The sequence below is a fragment of the Chelonia mydas genome, chromosome 3, assembly GCF_015237465.2.
Source record: "Chelonia mydas isolate rCheMyd1 chromosome 3, rCheMyd1.pri.v2, whole genome shotgun sequence".
In the NCBI taxonomy this organism is placed as follows: domain Eukaryota; kingdom Metazoa; phylum Chordata; order Testudines; family Cheloniidae; genus Chelonia; species Chelonia mydas.
In genome coordinates this window covers 43,859,006-43,877,670 of record NC_057851.1, presented here as the reverse complement: position 1 = coordinate 43,877,670, position 18,665 = coordinate 43,859,006, and the positions used below count along the sequence as shown (strand labels likewise).

The 18,665-nt window shown below is 40.2% G+C and overlaps 1 protein-coding gene across 4 annotated transcripts in view; it reads left to right on the top strand.

Moving 5' to 3' along the window:
- GCLC (glutamate-cysteine ligase catalytic subunit) overlaps positions 1-11,425 on the top strand; it is a 55,303-nt gene extending 43,878 nt beyond the window's left edge. For all 4 annotated transcript variants that reach the window (XM_037894215.2, XM_037894217.2, XM_037894216.2 and 1 more), the window contains 6 exons: positions 1,075-1,167; positions 1,928-2,032; positions 6,270-6,351; positions 6,445-6,548; positions 6,645-6,765; positions 9,685-11,425. In XM_037894215.2, the coding sequence (XP_037750143.1) occupies positions 1,075-1,167; positions 1,928-2,032; positions 6,270-6,351; positions 6,445-6,548; positions 6,645-6,765; positions 9,685-9,893 (714 nt within the window). In that variant the 3' untranslated portion in view covers positions 9,894-11,425. The remainder of the gene's footprint in view (positions 1-1,074; positions 1,168-1,927; positions 2,033-6,269; positions 6,352-6,444; positions 6,549-6,644; positions 6,766-9,684) is intronic.
- Positions 11,426-18,665: the final 7,240 nt, after the last annotated feature.

The window sequence follows — 18,665 nt, the reverse complement described above, 5'->3', positions numbered from 1 at the left end:
TGACAAACACACCTATTTCTATGAACTTATAAAATATTTAATTCCTCATTCAAGAAAAATAATAGCTCTCACTTTAAACCTAGTGAAACACAGACCAACACTAGTAATTGCAGTGAAAATAAGCAAGGGAAAAATTAGAGAATATAAAGGCACGAACAGTAGTTAACTAGGTAAGGAAAACTGTCAATGCCATATGTCGTCTTTCATAAAATAGCTTTGTATCAGGTGCTCTCTCATTATATTATGCTATGTACAGCAACTACATGTTATGTAGTATATTTGATAAAAAAAATTGTATCTTGTATAAATAGTTGAGCAACAGAGTTGTAATATATTCTAATAATGTAAGTGTGGATCTTTAATTTTGTTATGTTCTAACTGGTTATAAAAGGCGTACTAAATCTGTGTATGTAATGTCTCATGTAAGGCCTAGTCACAGGTAATTTTAGTAAAAATAATGGACAGGTCACAAGCAATAAACAAAAATTCATGGCCCCATGACCTGTCCATGACTTTTACTATAAATACCCCTGACTAAATCTTAGCTGCCCCGAGAGGCCCCGGGAGGCGACAGCTGGCTCCCGCTCCAGCAGCACGGGCTGACTGCCCCTAGCTACCAAGGCCTCCAAGGACCACTGTTCCAATGGCCTCTGGGGCCGCCACTGGGATTGCTGCTGCTCTGGCAGCCCCTGGGGCCAGTTGCCCAGGGCCACCCCAGCATTGGCTGGTGCGGCTGGCCCCAGGGCTGCCCCTCTTCGAGCAGCCCTGGGGTCAGCCACACTGGCCACTGCTGCTGCGGAAGTCATGGCAGTCCCAGAAAGCCACAACCTCTGTGACAGACTCGCAGTCTTATTCAGATGTTGTCCAAAATTGAATTTCATGGGCAGTGTGGCATAATATCATTAGAGTGATGACTCTTCGTTCCACCTTTAAATGTGTCTAGCCTCTTTGTGTTTCTTGGTCATTTGAATGTCTGTTGGTTGAAAGACGAAAGAGAATCCGGTTTTGTTTTTACATATATGCATTATGGAAATGTGCTTGTCTGTAACAGAATATCTTACTTGTGACTTGCAGAATATTCAGTCCACAAACTGGCAGACTATGAGATTTAAACCACCTCCTCCGAATTCAGATATTGGATGGAGAGTAGAATTTAGGCCCATGGAGGTAAGGAGTAAATATGCTTAATAGCATATCCCATTACAAATGGAAAAGTATGAGGCATTCTGCTATCTAGTATCAAAACCTTATTGTTTATGGTGTGATTTGTCCCCTCTGAATTGCTCTTCTTCTGAAGAGAAATGGACAACAGCGTTTAAGCAAATGTGCACAATAAATATTGGATTGAAACTAGCAGGGGAATTTGCATTAGCAAAGTAAAGAACACTAATGAGAGTAAGAGAGAGGGGAAAAAGTCAGACCTATATATTAAAGCAACTCTAAACAAGGCTTTAATGTTGTACTGAGTTTCTGGTGGCCTTCCTTCTCTTGTGCTTCTGTCAGTACTAAACAAATCTTGGTGCATTCCCTTCTGTTTCATGTGTGCTTGTATTTTATAGGTGTCTTGTCACTTAATTCTCTAGATTAACACTTTAAAAACTTCAAGACATTTCTTTTTAATAACCTGTGGGTTCAGACTCTTTGCATGATTAGCCATCCTTTTAAGTGCAGGACTGTGGTTTTGGTTTTGTATTAGAGGGTTCAGTTTACAGACACATATGCGTATTTTGGCATACACCTGACTTGGACTCTCAGTTAGGAATTTGAGCATCCAGACCCCAACTCTGGGCATGCAGAAGTGTGTACGCCCTTTTGCAAACACCTGTTTGAAAAATTGATCCAAACTGCATAAACTTGTTATGCAGCTATTTATTTTTGTTTATCAATCCTATTCCACTAAGCTAACTTTAAATTTTTTAATGTCTAGGTTCAGTTAACAGACTTTGAAAACTCTGCATATGTTGTGTTTGTGGTACTGCTGACCAGAGTGATTCTGTCATATAAACTGGATTTTCTCATTCCTTTGTCCAAGGTAAGAGTGATGCTGTACATTTGATTTTTACTTCTTTAAGCTAGTTAGAAAGTCTAGTATTTCTCAGTGAAAGTGTAAGGACAGTATTTCTGCATCACTAAATCCCTCTTCTTCTAGATCAAATCTGGCGGTGGGGCTGGCGGTGAAATATGGATTAATACAGTTTAACTCCACATACTATATAGATGGATTAGGTGAAAAATCAAAATAAAAACTTCAAGTGAGTTGTTTGCATATATAAATACAAATTATTTTTCCTATGAAAATGTGGTGGTCTTTCCTAAGATCAGATGCACCATTAATACCCAGTACAATATTAACAGGGATCTGCATCATTTTAATTAATATTATATAAAAATGGGGCCTCTCCAAGGCTGGTTTGTTTGTTTGTGTATACCTAGGGCTGCTTCTTTTCATCTTTAACCATTAAACACTGGTAAAACATCTGCAATGGTAAAAGAAAAAAGAAATGTTTGTTTATCCTGTAAACACCAGAAAAACACTGGTAATTATTTGTATCTAAGTTTGTCTACACGGAGCAGTAATGCAGACTACGGCGGTGTGATTTCTAAAGCACTATTTGGTCCATGTGACCCTGCTGTTGCACTCAAGAGTCCCTAGTGCTCTTTAATATCGTGCTACTTGAAACAGTACTATGTTAAAACGTTTTAGGGAACATTACAGAGAAATTACTTGTTACAGTATAATATATAGAAAGAGAGAGCCCTAAAACCCCTCGCCCTATTAACTATGATTTATAACCTGTCCTTTAAATCAGCTATTGTACCCAGTGGCTGGAAGATAGCTAATGTAACACCAGTATTTAAGAAGGGCTCTAGAGGTGATCCTGGCAATTACAGACCGGTAAGTCTAACGTCAGTACCGGGCAAATTCATTGAAACAATAGTAAAGAATAAAATTGTCAGACACATCAAAGAGCATAAATTGTTGGGCAAAAGTCAACATGGTTTCTGTAAAGGGAAATCATGTCTTACTAATGTATTAGAGCTCTTTGAGAGCAAACATGTGGACAAGGGGGATCCAGTGGACATAGTGTAGGTAGATTTCCAGAAAGCCTTTGACAAGGTCCCTCACCAAAGGCGCTTATGTAAATTATGTTGCAATGGGATAAGAGGGAAGATCCTTTCATGGATTGAGAACTGGTTAGAAGACAGGGAACAAAGGGTAGGAATAAATGGTAAATTTTCAGAATGGAGAGGGGTAACTAGTGGTGTTCTCCAACGGTCAATCCTAGGACGAATCCTATTCAACTTATTCATAAATGATCTGGAGAAAGGGGTAAACAGTGAGGTGGCAAAGTTTGCAGATGATACTAAACTGCTCAAGATAGTTAAGACCAAAGCAGACTGTGAAGAACTTCACAAAGATCTCACAAAACTAAGTGATTGGGCAACAAAATGGCAAATGAAATTTAATGTGGATAAATGTAAAGTAATGCACATTGGAAAAAAATAACCACAACTATACATACAATATGATGGGGGCTAATTTAGCTACAGCTAATCAGGAGAAAGATCTTAGAGTCATCATGGATAGTTCTCTGAAGATGTCAACGCAGTGTGCAGCGGCAGTCAAAAAAGCAAACGGGATGTTAGGAATCATTAAAAAAGGGATAGAGAATAAGACGAAGAATATCTTATTGCCCTTATATAAATCCATGGTACGCCCACATCTTGAATACTACGTACAGATGTGGTCCCCTCATATCAAAAATGATATACTGGCATTGGAAAAGGTTCAGAAAAGGGCAACTAAAATGATTAGGGGTTTGGAACGGGTTCCGTATGAGGAGAGATTAAAGAGGCTAAGACTTTTCAGCTTGGAAAAGAGGAGACTAAGGGGGGATATGATAGAGGTGTATAAAATCATGACTGGTGTAGAGAAAGTGAATAAGGAAAAGTTATTTACTTGTTCCCATAATATAAAAACTAGGGGCCACCAAATGAAATTAATGGGTAGCGGGTTTAAAACAAATAAAAGGAAGTTCTTCACTCAGTGCACAGTCGACCTGTGGAAGTCCTTGCCTGAGGAGGTTGTGAAGGCTAGGACTATAACAGGGTTTAAAAGAGAACTGGATAAATTCATGGAGGTTAAGTCCATTAATGGCTATTAGCCAGGATGGGTAAGGAATGGTGTCCCTAGCCTCTGTTTGTCAGAGGGTGGAGATGGATGGCAGGAGAGAGATCATTTGATCATTACCTGTTAGGTTCATTCTCTCTGGGGTACCTGGTATTGGCTACTTTCGGTAGACAGGATACTGGGCTGGATGGACCCTTGGTCTGACCCAGTATGGCCATTCTTATGCCCTTGATTTTTTTGACATCTACATAAAACTCAAAAAATGCTAAAAAAATAAACCCTGAAAATGATATTAATAAATCTCCCAAAATAGAAGCCCTGCATATACCATAATAAGGGTTCAAGGATAAGTGATCTATATTATCACACACATAAGCCCTTAAAAAAAGGTTTCAGGGCCAAGGGGTCAAAAGTGCAGAATTCTTTCCCCTCCCCCTCCTCCACCCAAGGGGGGAAAAAAAAGTATCCTGAGGCACACACAACCATGGAAAACTTCAGCCCAAACAATTTGCTAAAATCATAAGCAACTGAAAAATAGTGGGTCTTATAACAGGAAGTGTTGGGCAACCTTAATAAGAGGCAGAGGTACCAGCCCTGCCTAATCTATATTAGCATTTATTGTTTGTATTAATATTTTACCACTTTGTGTTTTTTTTTTTTTTTTTTTTTTTTTAAAGTGAAATGTTCTGTTTTTAAAGTCTTCACTTCAGACTTGAAAGGAGAAACTTTCTCTTTGTGGAGTCGGGGATACGGTTTTCACAAATAAGGAGCAGAAGGAAATCTTGCAGCAAATATTGGAATTTAAAATTACCCAATAGCATGGGTATGCAATTTTATGCAGAGAGAAACGAACAAATACTATTCAAGTCAGCAATATATAAAGCACCACCAAACACATGAAGTGCCTAATAAATCATGGGCAAGAACATTAATTAATGAAAGTCAGTTATGACTACAAAACAGATCATACACAGAGTGAACCTAGACCTAGTGAACCTAGTCCTAGATCTGAGCAGTTTGGCAGACATCACAACAGAGAATTGCTGGACCTTCATAATTTGTCTTTTTTTACTTGTAAGAACAAGGATGTTATGGGGCTAATCTTGAACTGATCTCTACTTTTGTGTCATGTGGGATTATACTTCAGCCACCTAGAATACTTTTAATCTTTCAAAACAGCCTTGAGACACCCTTCAGAACATACACAAACTGATTAGTAAAAGATATCATAAAATAAGTAAGAGGACAAAAGATTTTGTCCTAGTGTCCAAAATAGTTGTTTTTAAAATATCACTTTTAATTTTGCTGAAAGTTTTTTGCATCACATTGAGAGAGAAGACAAATTTAATGTAGCAAATCCTCTTCCTTTTTCCAGAGGCTACAGTAATGTTAGCTGCTTGAAAGTGGACTACTACTAACTCCCCAATAAACGTATTGATTGAAGAATTTGGGCATAATCTGCCCAGAAGCTATTCAGAGGCTAAGATTTTAAAACTTTCACCCAAAATGTTAGTTGGCTTATACTAAATTAAAATTTTGTCATGGGTATTTTTAGTAAAAGTCACAAACAAGTTGCAGGCAATAAACAAAAATTCATAGAAGTCCATGATCGATCCCTGACTTTTACTAAAAATCTCCAGGGGGAGTGGGGGGAGTTGACTAACAGTCGGAGCCACTGCTCCAGCCCTGGCAGCTGAAGAATATGAAACAGAAAATGCCAATTTAAAAAAAAAATTCATAACCTCTTATTCCAACTGTACTGATTTCATTACACCTAAATATCAAAAAAGCTTGCCTGACAAGACACATGTTCCTCTGTTTCAGTTTACAGCTGATGCAGCTTGTATCTAAAATTACAAGTTGTTCATGCCAGTGCCATTCTTCTGTTGCCGCTTTTACTGACCAGTTAACTACACTTTCATGAGTGAGGAGCTCTGTGGTTCTGTGCAGAATGCTAACCTTTGAGAAATTAAATAAAACTTGCTGTCTGTAGGTAGGACTTAACTGGGTCTAGTGCAGTGAAATTAACAAGAAATATATCTAGAAATCCTAACTTCCAAGACCAAAACACTCTGATAGGTAAAGTGCCCATTTTCTAGCATCTGAGAAATAACCTTTGGGATTTTTCCCTTACTAGGTTGATGAAAATATGAAGGTAGCCCAGAAACGAGATGCTGTTCGGCAGGGAATGTTTTATTTCAGAAAAGATATTTGTAAAGGTACTGCACTTACTGCTTTCAGATTACTTGCTAAGGACCAGTTCAAGAGATGCACCAAGTTAATTGTTTTGTTTTTCCCCCTTCTTTGATAAGGTGGAAATGCTGTTGTAGATGGATGTAGCCCAGCACAGAATGGGAAAGAGACAGATGCAGAAGAGTACACCTTGATGAGCATAGACACAATCATCAATGGGAAGGTGTGGTGGTAGTTTATATTTGGAACACTGAACTGTTTTGCTTATTCATAAATTAAATCAAATGAGTTTATACTGATTGATCATTATTTCTTGCAGGATGGTGTCTTTCCTGGCTTAATCCCAATTCTAAACTCTTACCTCGAAAACATGGAAGTGGATGTGGACACAAGATGCACCATTCTGAACTACCTGAAGTTAATTAAAAAGAGAGCCTCTGGTATGACTAATGTTTATATGTTGGGTGCAAAGAAACTTGACTGTGAATTTCCTGACTTTTTCCCCCCATTGTATGACATTTAAACAAATCTTTTAGATAATTTCTAATGTAAAGGGGGACTTAATCTACTGTAGCAACTCTGAATACTATTAATCTGTTCTCATTCTGCTCCTGTTGAATCACGAATCCTTACCGACACGTGGGTCTGTGGGGGTAGTGCTGCATAATTCTGGAGTCATAGCAATTTTGCTATCATGCTGGCAGCATAATTTAGAATTAATATGGAGCAGTAGAGCATGGGGCCTTGTCTTTGGCTGTCTTATAAAACAAGCAGGAAGTCCTATGTCCTTTGGTCCCGAAAGCTACTTACTGGACATTATTTAAAGAAAAAATGTCCTTTAAGCTCCTATTTTTACCTCATAATAGCTTTTAAAAATATTTTTTCAGATATGCAGTGTTCGGGATCCCCCAAGACCTCTTCCACTGGGTTCCCCCAAGAAATCAGTTTGACTCCAGTCTCAGGTTGCTTAATTTGGCATACAGCAAAGCTACACTGAGTTGATCCCACTCAAGTATAGGGGATGGGTATATGGTGTACCACGTGTCCAAAGTTACACAGAAAACCTCTTCCTTCGTGCATTTACGCATTGCATTCAATTTACTTTACATCACCTGTTTTGGGCTTGGCTTGATTACTTTGTGCGAAACAATCGCTGTAAAGCATGCTCTGTTCACGCAGTGTCCATGCACTATGTACTTTTTACTTCATCTTTACTTTCCCTAGTTATCTTAGCCATTGTTCCCTTGTCCACTGTTAATGGCTCCTTTGGTGTTCTCCTACCCCGCCCCCACCAGTATCTTAGCTGGCACAGACATTGTTTCCAACCTGATGATCCATTCACCTGCTTATTCGTGTCTCCCAAGAAATGAGGCCTCACCCATTCCAATTACTCCTGTCAAGCCAGACCTACATGTAGTAGGCTGGTTTTTCATGCCCATTGATTGTTTTGTTTTTACAGTGCACCATGTACCTTGAGAAAAGGAGAGGTTTAAACATTTTATTCAAGTTGGGCGTATTAAGATATACTTACCTACAAGAGTCTGTGTGTGCAAATACCATGGTGTGTGCACCTGGTCTCTAAACCACCCTAAGTAGTAAAGTTAAGGGCTGGTTTTCAGTCTTATTGAAAGATGAATCTCTCGACTCATGACCTCATGAACAATTTCACATTTTTGAAAATGCTGTAGCTAAATGGCATTTTAAAAAGTAAGATGAAAATAAGGACTTAGTGGAGCTGGAAATGCTACATTATAAATTTAATATTACATCTATACTAATTATAGATGTTGCTATACTTGCTTTGGTAAACTCTAAGAATAACTTGCTCAGAAACTTTTTTTTTTTTTTTTTTTTTTTGGCTGTGGTGATGTTGCTCGTCCATCAGTCATTCACGCACTCAGCATCTGACTTCTACTGTGGTTGCTTCCTTATTAGAACTAACTCCATTCATCTCACTCTCCTGGTCTCTAAAGCTGAAGTGCTACTAACATCAGATTTGTGTAGTAAACTCTTCTGACAGTCTTCAAGTACATAAAAGGTTGTTATTAAGAGGAGGGTGATAAATTGTTCTCCTTATCCACAAAGGACAGGACAAGAAGCAATGGACTTGGAGCAATTTAAGTGAGATTTAGGTTAGACCGTAGGAAAAACTTTCCTGTCAATGTTGTTAAGCTCTGAAACAACTTATCTAGGCAGGTTGTGTAATCCCCGTCATTGGAGGTTTTTAAGAAATACATGTCAGGCATGGTCTAGACAGCACTTAGTCCTGCCTCAGTGCAGCGGACTGGAGTAGATGGCTGGTCCCTTCCAGTCCTGTGTTTGTATGATTCTAGAATTTGGGTGTTTTTGATACTGAAATGACACTGAATGTTTGATGTTACACTTTTATGTCCAAAAATTGAAATTTATAACAGAAAAAACAGTAGATGTGTCTTAACGTATCCTAGCAGTTTTTTAGGCACAAGCTCTGGAATTTCCTAGTTGTTCCCAGTACTTCCTTAGGGTGTAATGGGTCAGAAGTCCCTGAACTGTGGTCCATGGGCAGCTGTCTGGTTGCTAATGTTGTCTACACCAGACAGTCTTCCTCAGATTTCCTACTATTGCTTCCACTGGTGCAGTTCCACCAGAGGTAGCAACATCATGAGTACTAGCAAAATAGATTAAAAATTGGCACCTTAGCCACGGTGTCATCTAGCCCTGCTCTGGTATAGACAGACCGCGGTGTTTATAGTGCCAGCAGTTTGTCGACCCTAGCACTCCCACTAATGGAACTGTACAGGTGGGAAAGCTGAGGAAATATCTAATATAGACAGAGCCATACTGGAGGGTCTCCTTGTTTTTAATACGCATAATTGCTGTAGAGATGTGATTACAGATAGTTTGACGCTTGGTCTGTGAGACCATTTCTCCATTAAAATGTGCTGTTATGTGAAGAGTTTGAGAATTGCTGCCTTAAATTGTCTGCTGATCCTATTGATGCATTCTGATTTTTTTAGGTTCTGGTATAGTTTCTGTTATGCGGGCTCATAAATGTAGCCGGACATTTTACTTCTGAAACTTTGAAAGTAAAACTTCTAGGATATAGATTGTTCTAGATAAGTGTGACTTCTAGTGTCTGTGTCGGGAGTATCTTGGTGTATGTCCTTCAAGATGCATCTATAGTGAGTTCATGGTTTTGTTTTGTTTTTTTTTTTAATGTGGCTAGGCTTTACTATGAGGCATATGTCGTGCTCATGAATATGAAGTGTGTATGTAATGAGAAATACTTGAAGGTTTGTAATATACTAAATAAAGTAGATGCTAAATGCAGTGTATAAATGTCTATAATATGATTTTTATTTACGTTTTTCTCCTTTCAGGAGAATTAATGACAGTTGCTCGGTGGATGAGGGAGTTTATTGCAAACCATCCTGACTACAAGCAAGATAGCGTGATCACTGATGAAATGAATTACAGCCTTATTAGGAAATGCAACCAAATTGCACAAGAACAAGCAGAGTGCCCCGAATTACTTGGAGTAGGATTTAACAAAATAAAACACAGTGGAAATAAAACTAGCTCTTCTTAATGAAATGCTTTAATACCTAGTGGAAAGTGTAAACATTCTAGTGAGGAACAAGTTACAGTACTGTGTATCCAGTAGTTTCAGGTTGTGAAGACCAAAACAGGTAGTACTGCACCTAACATGGGCCAATCTGCCTAAATATTCATTTAAGGCTTCCTAAAATGGGCATATTCTTATTGTTAAGGTTTATACAGTGTACATGTAAATAGTAAAATATTTTTATGACTAACATCAGTGTATTTTAATAACATTGTACCTAAAGTTATTGTGAACCAGCTTGTAACTTTTTTATGCTTATTCTGGAAAAAAAATACTGTCCTGAACAACTTCATAAATGTAATATAATGGTACTTGTATATTATATGCATTCCAGATATTGAATGTTCACTGTAATTTTTTGTTACCTGGAATGTACTAATCTACCTAATTTTAAAGAAAATCTTGGGACCTGATTCACAGAACTTCCCTTTCCATCCTGTGTTGAGTATATAAAATAGAATAAATTGACATGTTCCCTTTTTGTTCATCTTTGTGCCAGTCCCTTGGCTACCACAACACCTGCATGCACTCATCAACCACAGACCAGTAGAATCTGCTCAAAGTCTTCACTCAAATATGCAAAATCTGCTCATTTCCTGATGAGCAGAGCCTAAGGGATGGCTTGACAAGGCTCTTTTGGACAACCACACCACATGCACGAAAGCTTCAGAAATAAATGCATCCTTTACTGGACATAGTTTTTCAATTCTGGTAAATTCCTATGCTTTCATGGGTGAAAGTCTTTCAATTTAAACATGGAGAGAGAGAGAACTGTAATGTTAAAGGATTGTTTATGTGAAAGGTGAAGTGGCTGCTCTCTTTTGTGCTGCTTATTAGCTTTTTTTTTTTTTTTTTTTTTTCTCCAATTGCTGGTGTTCCTAAAGTCCACAGAGTGCAACACAAAATCAAGATGAGAACCTACATTAATTCCTTTTCTAGCCTAAGGCTCTCCTCCACCCCTGATTTTACTAGATGTTTCCCTGGTCAACACACTAACTTACTAATAACTATTACTGAGCATTGTAAGCACAGGTTAATCCCTGCATAAAATCAGTCTAAAGAGAAATCATGGAATGCACTAATCCTTTTGTGAACTGGGAACCTGCAGTTTAGAGAGATTGTAAATAATTTAGAACTTGACATTACAGCTGTATATAACCTAAATTTATGGGGACTTCTTAATTTAGTTTACTAAATGGCTTCTACAAGTGACTTGCTGTATGGTAGATTATGCAAAGTTTATATACAAGCATATATAAATATCTAAGGTGTAATAATTTTAAAAAGGAACTAAGGGAGAAATTGTAATGATGCTGCACCAGAAAAAGCTTTTATGTATCAATATTAGAACTTGTGCTGTGTTCATAGGTGTGCTTTAGAGAATGAAAGAATGCCTGTTTCTGCTTTCGGTGAACCTCTTTTAATCAAGATGTAGATGGCAGGTGCTATGCTCGTTAGTTTGTGGAATAAGGAAATAATAAATGAACTTTGCAGTATATAGTGGTTGTTTGGATGTATATAAAGAATATCCATATCTGAATAGAAATATTTTCTTACCACCAACGCAGCAAATAACTTCTTTTCAGAAAATTCCGTATCACTGTGATTGTCGTTTCTAGGAAATTAATCAGCAGTGGAAGTAATGAGTACTTGGATGGAAGACTTCTGTGGAAATCCAGAGTACAGTAGGAAGAGGTGTGTGTTGATTTATGTGGCATGCCTTTCTTGAACTGACACTGAAGAAATACTCCAGCATGATACTAGGTCACAGTGCTGTTGGAAATAATCTTTCAAGACTTAAGACCAAATGTGGTTTAGATTACATGGTACATTGTGATAGACCCAGGCCAGTTGGGTACAGCAGAGTAGTTGAAGGCAAATACACTAGCCACTGGATAAGCAGTTTTCTGTTCCCTGACTGAGCAGAGCAGAGGCCGCTCCAGGCTAGGGTTGACATATGACTCCAGGTAGCCTGCAAAGAGTCAGGTGAGGCTGTTAAGCTAATGTGAACACCTGACACTAATTCAGGCCCCTCTATAAACGGGCTCACTCTAGTCAGGCTGAAAGGAGACAGAGGAGAGGAAGTGTGGCTGAAGGGCTTGGTAACGAAGACACCCTTAAACCACTGGAAAGGGAGCCCTAAGGTAAGGGTGAAGCAGGCGTTAGAGAAGCGGGGGAGCTGTGGGGAAGAGGCCCAGGGAATGAGGCAACTCTGGCAGTGAAAGGTTGGCTGCCAATAGCTGCTGCCATTAGGGTCCCTGGGCCAGAACCCAGAGTAGAGAGCGGGCCCGGGTTCACCCCAACCTGCCACAACAGGAAACCCCTCCTGGGAGGGGAAGACAGGCCCCTGTCAGGCCAGGAGGCTAAACTGTTCTTGAGTAAGCCCATAGGGACTACAGAGACTGTGGGAGTTCTCTCCCCAACTTTCTTGCTGGTTTATGATGAAAAGGGCTCAGTAGACTATACCCTGGCCCTAGAGAGAGAAGGGCTATGTGGAGGGTTGCAGTGAGCCTCTGAGGCTAGCATAAATCGCCTGGAAGCATGGAACCCACAGGGACGAGGTCGGAGCTCTGCCACAATGTATATACATTTTTTTTAATGTATATACCACCCTACCCCTGACTGTCACTTATGTACAATCTAACCTTACATGCAAGGTATGACAGCATTGTATGTACTGACCGTGTCTAACCTGTACCAGAACAGGTATCAAGATAAGGACACCTGCATAAGTCATGTGAATGGTTGCCTTAGGGAAGAACAAGACTCTCGCTTACTGCTAGAATGTGAACCTACATGAAAGCTTTTTTCAGCTGAGACTGTACCTTGGGAGACATGGAGTGTGCTGAAAACAATTACATTGAAAGCATTACAGAGGATACATATTAAAAACAATAAAAGTACCTACATATACTAAAAAGCTTACCAGACATCCTCCAGACTCAGACCTGGTAGGTAGGTGTCAGTCCTTCAAAACTCTCGATTGAATTTTCATCATGGTTACAAGTTCATAAGTCTCAGATTCAGAACCAGATGCTAGGCAGGGCTGTTCAGCCACTTCTTTATACAGCTCAGGCCTTTGATTTCCAGTCTCTGGGAACAGGTGGTCAACAGGCATAGATCCTGTCCTCGGGCTAGCTTCAAAAAGTAAGGTTATTGCATAACCAGAGGTGGGGAATTTGCATTAACCTCCCCCTAGGCATTCCCCAAGAAATCTACGTAATCCTTATTGTCCCAAATGTCCATTCTTGTCTGGCACTTTCAGTATTGTCCTTTGAACTCCCAGCCCTCACATCACATCTTCCCCTGAGAGAGGTTACGTGCAATGCCTTTATAACATCAACTGCATTTAATACAATGGACTCCAAAGAAACTTGATTCAGTAAGGTCTCCTAAGGCTGTGCTGGAAATTGCCATCTCAAAAGAGTGAACTTTTCAAATGTTAAACTTACTTCTATAGCACAACACAAGTACTGTTCTCAAGTTCAGTTCTCCTCTTCAGTGATATCCCATTATCTCAGGATATGAAGGCCACTGTCCTACAAGTAAGGGGGACAACTCCATTAGATCAGGGTATATTCAGTGACTGGGCCCTGAAATGTTAATTTCTCTCATCTTCCTCCTATAAATCTGAGCAACTGGGAAGGAAAGGTAAAGGTATCAGGGAAGGACACTACAGATTTGGACCACAGGAGTCCCTCTGGAACAGAGGAAATTGAAGGCTCAGTTTTCCCAGTAAAATGAGGAGCAAGAAATGCAGGGGTTTCCTTCCTCTTTCTCATTACTATAATACAAATCTTCCATAATCTTCACAGGCTTTAAAAGGGCCCAGGAAGTGTAGAAAGGCTCCTCACTATTCATCTTCCTGGGAGTAAGGGCAGCTTCTTTTCTGCTGTGGTGCTAGAGGAGGAACCTCAGAATACCTTTTTTGAGGAGTAATTTGAAACCATTCTCAGAAGTATCACGCACACTTTATTCTTCTGGCCCCTGGAAAAGGCAACCTGGGAGGAAGTGGGAGAGAAAGGGGCATTAGTCCACCCCCAAGCAAATCTGTCAGGATTTATGCTCGCAAAAGTTGGTGCAACACTTATGTCTGGTTAAAGGAACGGCAAGTCATTATTTAAAAGAATAAGATAATAAAAATGCAGCCATCTCAGCAGCGCTTTATACATCTGCTGCTGCCCCATCTTGAGCTAGAGCCATGCATGCATAGTCAGTCCCTATTGCCTTCTGTTTCAGTCAAGATAAGAAGATCCTCTGGATGGGGAACCTCTTTGGGAAAGATTTTCCTTAGAAATAGCTGTTGTGGGAGATTGACAGCCTACCCCAAACAGACAGAATTTGACAGTAAGAACAATGATTGTGTCACAACACCAGCTCTGCCTGAGGCCATGGAAATTCTATCCCCAGGCAAAACAGGTACAGGATTTACAGGGGACATAGCCAACTAGCTGATGGAATACACCAAATGGTATAAGAGACATAGTAGATATTGCAGGAAACTCCTCTGCATCTTTCAAGCAAGCATGACTACAGCCTAACCCTGGATAATAAGGTTCCCCAAATAGAGGGCAAATGGCATGTTGGGAAAATACATCAGAAGAATGAAGAGGCAGAGAGCTCCTGGCTTACATCTTAAAATTGAATGCCATGCCAAAACCAAGTTATGGATATCCCTCCTTTTCCTCCAACTGACTGAAACACGGGACCATGAAGAGTGCTATATATCATCTGCTTCAAGTTGGAGTTATTTATCTCCTAGCAAACAAGGTTTAGGGCTCCACCTCTAGTGACCAAGCATTCCTAAGACAGAGGCACACTCAGCTGGAAGTTCTTGAATGGCATCCTATGGAAGCTCAGACTGGATACTGTACATTTCACTAGAGAAGCAATTCTAAAGGGATTTTTTTCTCTCCTTAATTTATATGAAGAAAGGAGGCGAGGCACCACATTATTATCTGAACCTCCCAGAGGAGATATCTGCTTCACCTATAGGAGGCAATGTTATCAGTGTGCTTTGTTTTTTGTTTTTATCTTTTGGTCTCCCTGCCTCTCTAAGGTGATTTCCAAAATGCTAGTTAACATTTGGGCAAAAAGGGGTTCATGTATACACATGCTAAGATGACCTGTTCATTGGATTTGTCAACCCCTCCAAGAACAGAATGATGTCATGCAGTCAATATTACTTCTGAGAGTCGTCAGAAATACCTACCTCCACAGGAGTATATTTCTATCAGAGGGCAGGATTCAAAAGCTGATGGTCACAAGGCACAGTGTCTTGCAGTCACATCTATCATAGTTCTGATGTCTTGGATCAGAACGAAGGTCTCTTCATCATCATACTATTGTGAGTGAAATTCCATGAGTCTTCTCCAGAAGTTTCTTAATTTCTTGCACCCATCATTCCTGTCTTCCTTTGTCCCATTGCCAGGAGGTACTTGGAAGGCCACAGTATGCTGGAATCAGAGAAAGTTGGTGGAAAAATCTATCTTAGCTTCAAAAGCAGGGAAGCTCATCCCAGATTAATGGAAGAACAGACTCCAACACAGTATCAGTTGGCTCAGGCTCAAAGCAATTGGACCCTAACAGCCATAAGTCTAGTCCTGATCAGCCACAATATACCAGTGATATCTGACAACGTTTGAGCAGAGGCTTTTATCAACAAGAAAGGAGGTACCACATTCTCAGTCTGGCTGTCAGTGCCTAATCTTCTCTGTTCCTGGGTGAAAAGGAGAATGTTCTGTTTTCTCAAGCATTGCACTTAAAGAGGAAATAAACACCATAGCAGCCAGTTTAAAAAAAAAAAAATAGCAAAGGATAAAGCTGCAAAAGTGGAGTCTACAGCCCAAGGTCTTTGAATGGAGAGTCAGTGCCTGAGTTGCCTGCTCGTCAATGGTTCTATTTCCATCCAGAGCCAGTGAAGAAACTGAAGTCTTGTTGCAGATGAAGAGATTGATAGGCTGCAGGTACAACCACACACTTTCGCCCATGGCCAAAAGCATGACTGTCTTTTCTGGTCACATTTTCCAGGACAACAGCAAAGGCAGAAGAGAACCAGGTGGCCTCACATTGTCTGCGGGAGTCCTGGTTCTCATAGTCAATTCAGGTGGCAGTCACCACTCAGTTATTCCCCTTCTATAATAAGGATCTGTCCCAATGACAAAATTCTGCACCCAAGCCCACAAAATTAGATCTAACTACGTTGTATAGGAGAGGTATCAATTAATATAGAACATTCAGATGTGTTTATAATACACTTTCGTTTTTAGCCTTGAGAAAGTATTCTACAAATAGATCAGGCCCTTGAATATGCCTTATATGTAGGGCACAGTGTTAAATTATAAGCATGGAAGGATCCAGTCAATGCAAGGGCAAAGCACATTTTATTTATTTATTTTTTGCTTGGGGGCTACAGTAAAGTCTTAAAATGAGCCTAAAACTTCACACTCTAAAATCCAAATGGTAGCTGTTTCCATTGCACTACAGCCAGCAAGCTGGCGCAGGATTGTTCTCTCATCCAGACACAAGAAGATTTCTTAGAGCTCTTGTACTTCTCAAATCCACATCAGTGAGAATTCCCTCCTGGGAACTGGTTTCAGAGTAGCAGCCGTGTTAGTCTGTATCCGCAAAAAGAAAAGGAGGACTTGTGGCACCTTAGAGACTAACAAATTTATTTGAGCATAAGCTTTCGTGAGCTACAGTTCACTTCATCGGATGCATTCAGTGGAAAATACAGTGGGGAGATTTATATACATAGAGAACATGAAACAATGGGTGTTACCATACACACTGTAACCAGAGTGATCACTTAAGGTGAGCTATTATCAGCGGGGGGGGGGGGGGGTCACCTTTTGTAGTGATAATCAAGGTGGGCCATTTCCAGCAGTTGACAAGAACGTCTGAGGAACGGTGGGGGGTGGGGATAAACATGGGGAAATAGTTTTACTTTGTGTAATGACCCATCCACTCCCAGTCTCTATTCAAGCCTAAGTTAATTGTATCCACCTTGATTATCACTACAAAAGGTTCCTCCCCGCCACGCCACACCCCCCTTCTGCTGGTAATAGCTCACCTTAAGTGATCACTCTGGTTACAGTGTGTATGGTAACACCCATTGTTTCATGTTCTCTATGTATATAAATCTCCCCACTGTATTTTCCACTGAATGCATCCAATGAAGTGAGCTGTAGCTCACGAAAGCTTATGTTCAAATAAATGTGTTTGTCTCTAAGGTGCCACAAGTACTCCTTTTCTTTCTCCTGGGAACTAAATCTTGTATTCAATGCCCTGGCTAAGCAACTTTTTCATCCCTGGTCAGAAGTGCCTGTCTGTTTTTTATCTTTAAAGGCAGCCATCCTGGTTACAATCACTATGGCAAGGAATATTTCTGGAGGTTAAAATCTCATCAGGGAACAGCAATGATGTCTCTCTCAAGAGAGCAGAGTTCGGCTACGTGTTAACACAGCCTAGATTCCCAACATAAACCTGGTTACAAGAAATTGTTTTCTTTTCCAGCCTTCAAAAATAAAAAAAACACCCACCATACAACTCTGGCATACTCTTGATGTCAGGAAGGCTCTAAAAAAATCAACATTGATTGTAGTATCCGGTTCAGAAAAGTCAGAAGATCTCTAGCACTGTTTGTCTATAACCTCCATCGTAAATTTTAAAATGTTGGCACATTCAGAGGTAAAAGTCATTTTCCCCCTTGCATTCAGAGCCATGGAAGCCTCCTCACTTGAAAGATCATACAAAGAGAGATGTAGGGTGGCCATCTGGTTGTTTCTTTTCACATCTTCATTAAGTTTTATGTATTAAATATGCAGGCACCCTCAGTCTCTCCCATTGGAGGGAGGGGTCTGCTCACCCAGTAACTGATCTATTTAGAAAAGAGAGAGACAGCTTTCTCCTAATTCATCTGTTCGTTCACTCCATGCTATTGGCCATCCTGCTGTATGGAAAGTCTGCAGATGCACCCATCCAGCATGGCAATTACAGTTCTGAGGGAGGCTTCAGCTATTGCAAACTCCTCCATGCAGGCACTATATTTCTATATACTGTTCTCTGGGAATTGGGGTGGAATGTGCAGTTGCTCTGCAGTAGAAGGATTTATATTAATTTCTTGTTTTAGCTATTTAACCTGTGAATTAAATTTTAAAGGACTTAGCTGTACAATGCAGCTTTGGAAGCATCTTGAACTGGCTGGCTGGCTGACTGACTGGGTCTTTAGGTTATGGCTCCCTGCCTGCCTTGATTGATAGGGATGATTTCTGCCTCCAAGTAGTAAAGACACATTGTCGTGGATCTGTGGACTTTCCCACTAGCAGAAAGGAAATTTTCAGGTAAGGTAAGATGCGGTTTCCTAAACAATCCTGAGGGTCTCTACAGCCTGTATCAGAAGCAAATACCAAGCACTGTGAAGAATTATCATCTGACTTCACTGAAAAGTTCACACACATTCAGGAAGGCTTCTCAAACAGCCTGGATCTGCCCTGCCTGCACCCACCAACTGGTAGGCTTCCTGCATTCCTGGAGTTCAGTACATTCACTTATTAAGAAGCTCTGGACAACCTAAAGGAGTCTCATCCCAAAACTTAAGACTCTGACCCCTGCCTTTACTGGCTTGTGTAAAAGTCATGAGTAACTGGTGTCACTCATGACCAAAATAGCTAATGCCTCATTCAGAGAAGGAATCTTCCCCTCTTCTTCAAACACGCAATAGTCTAACCAGCACTG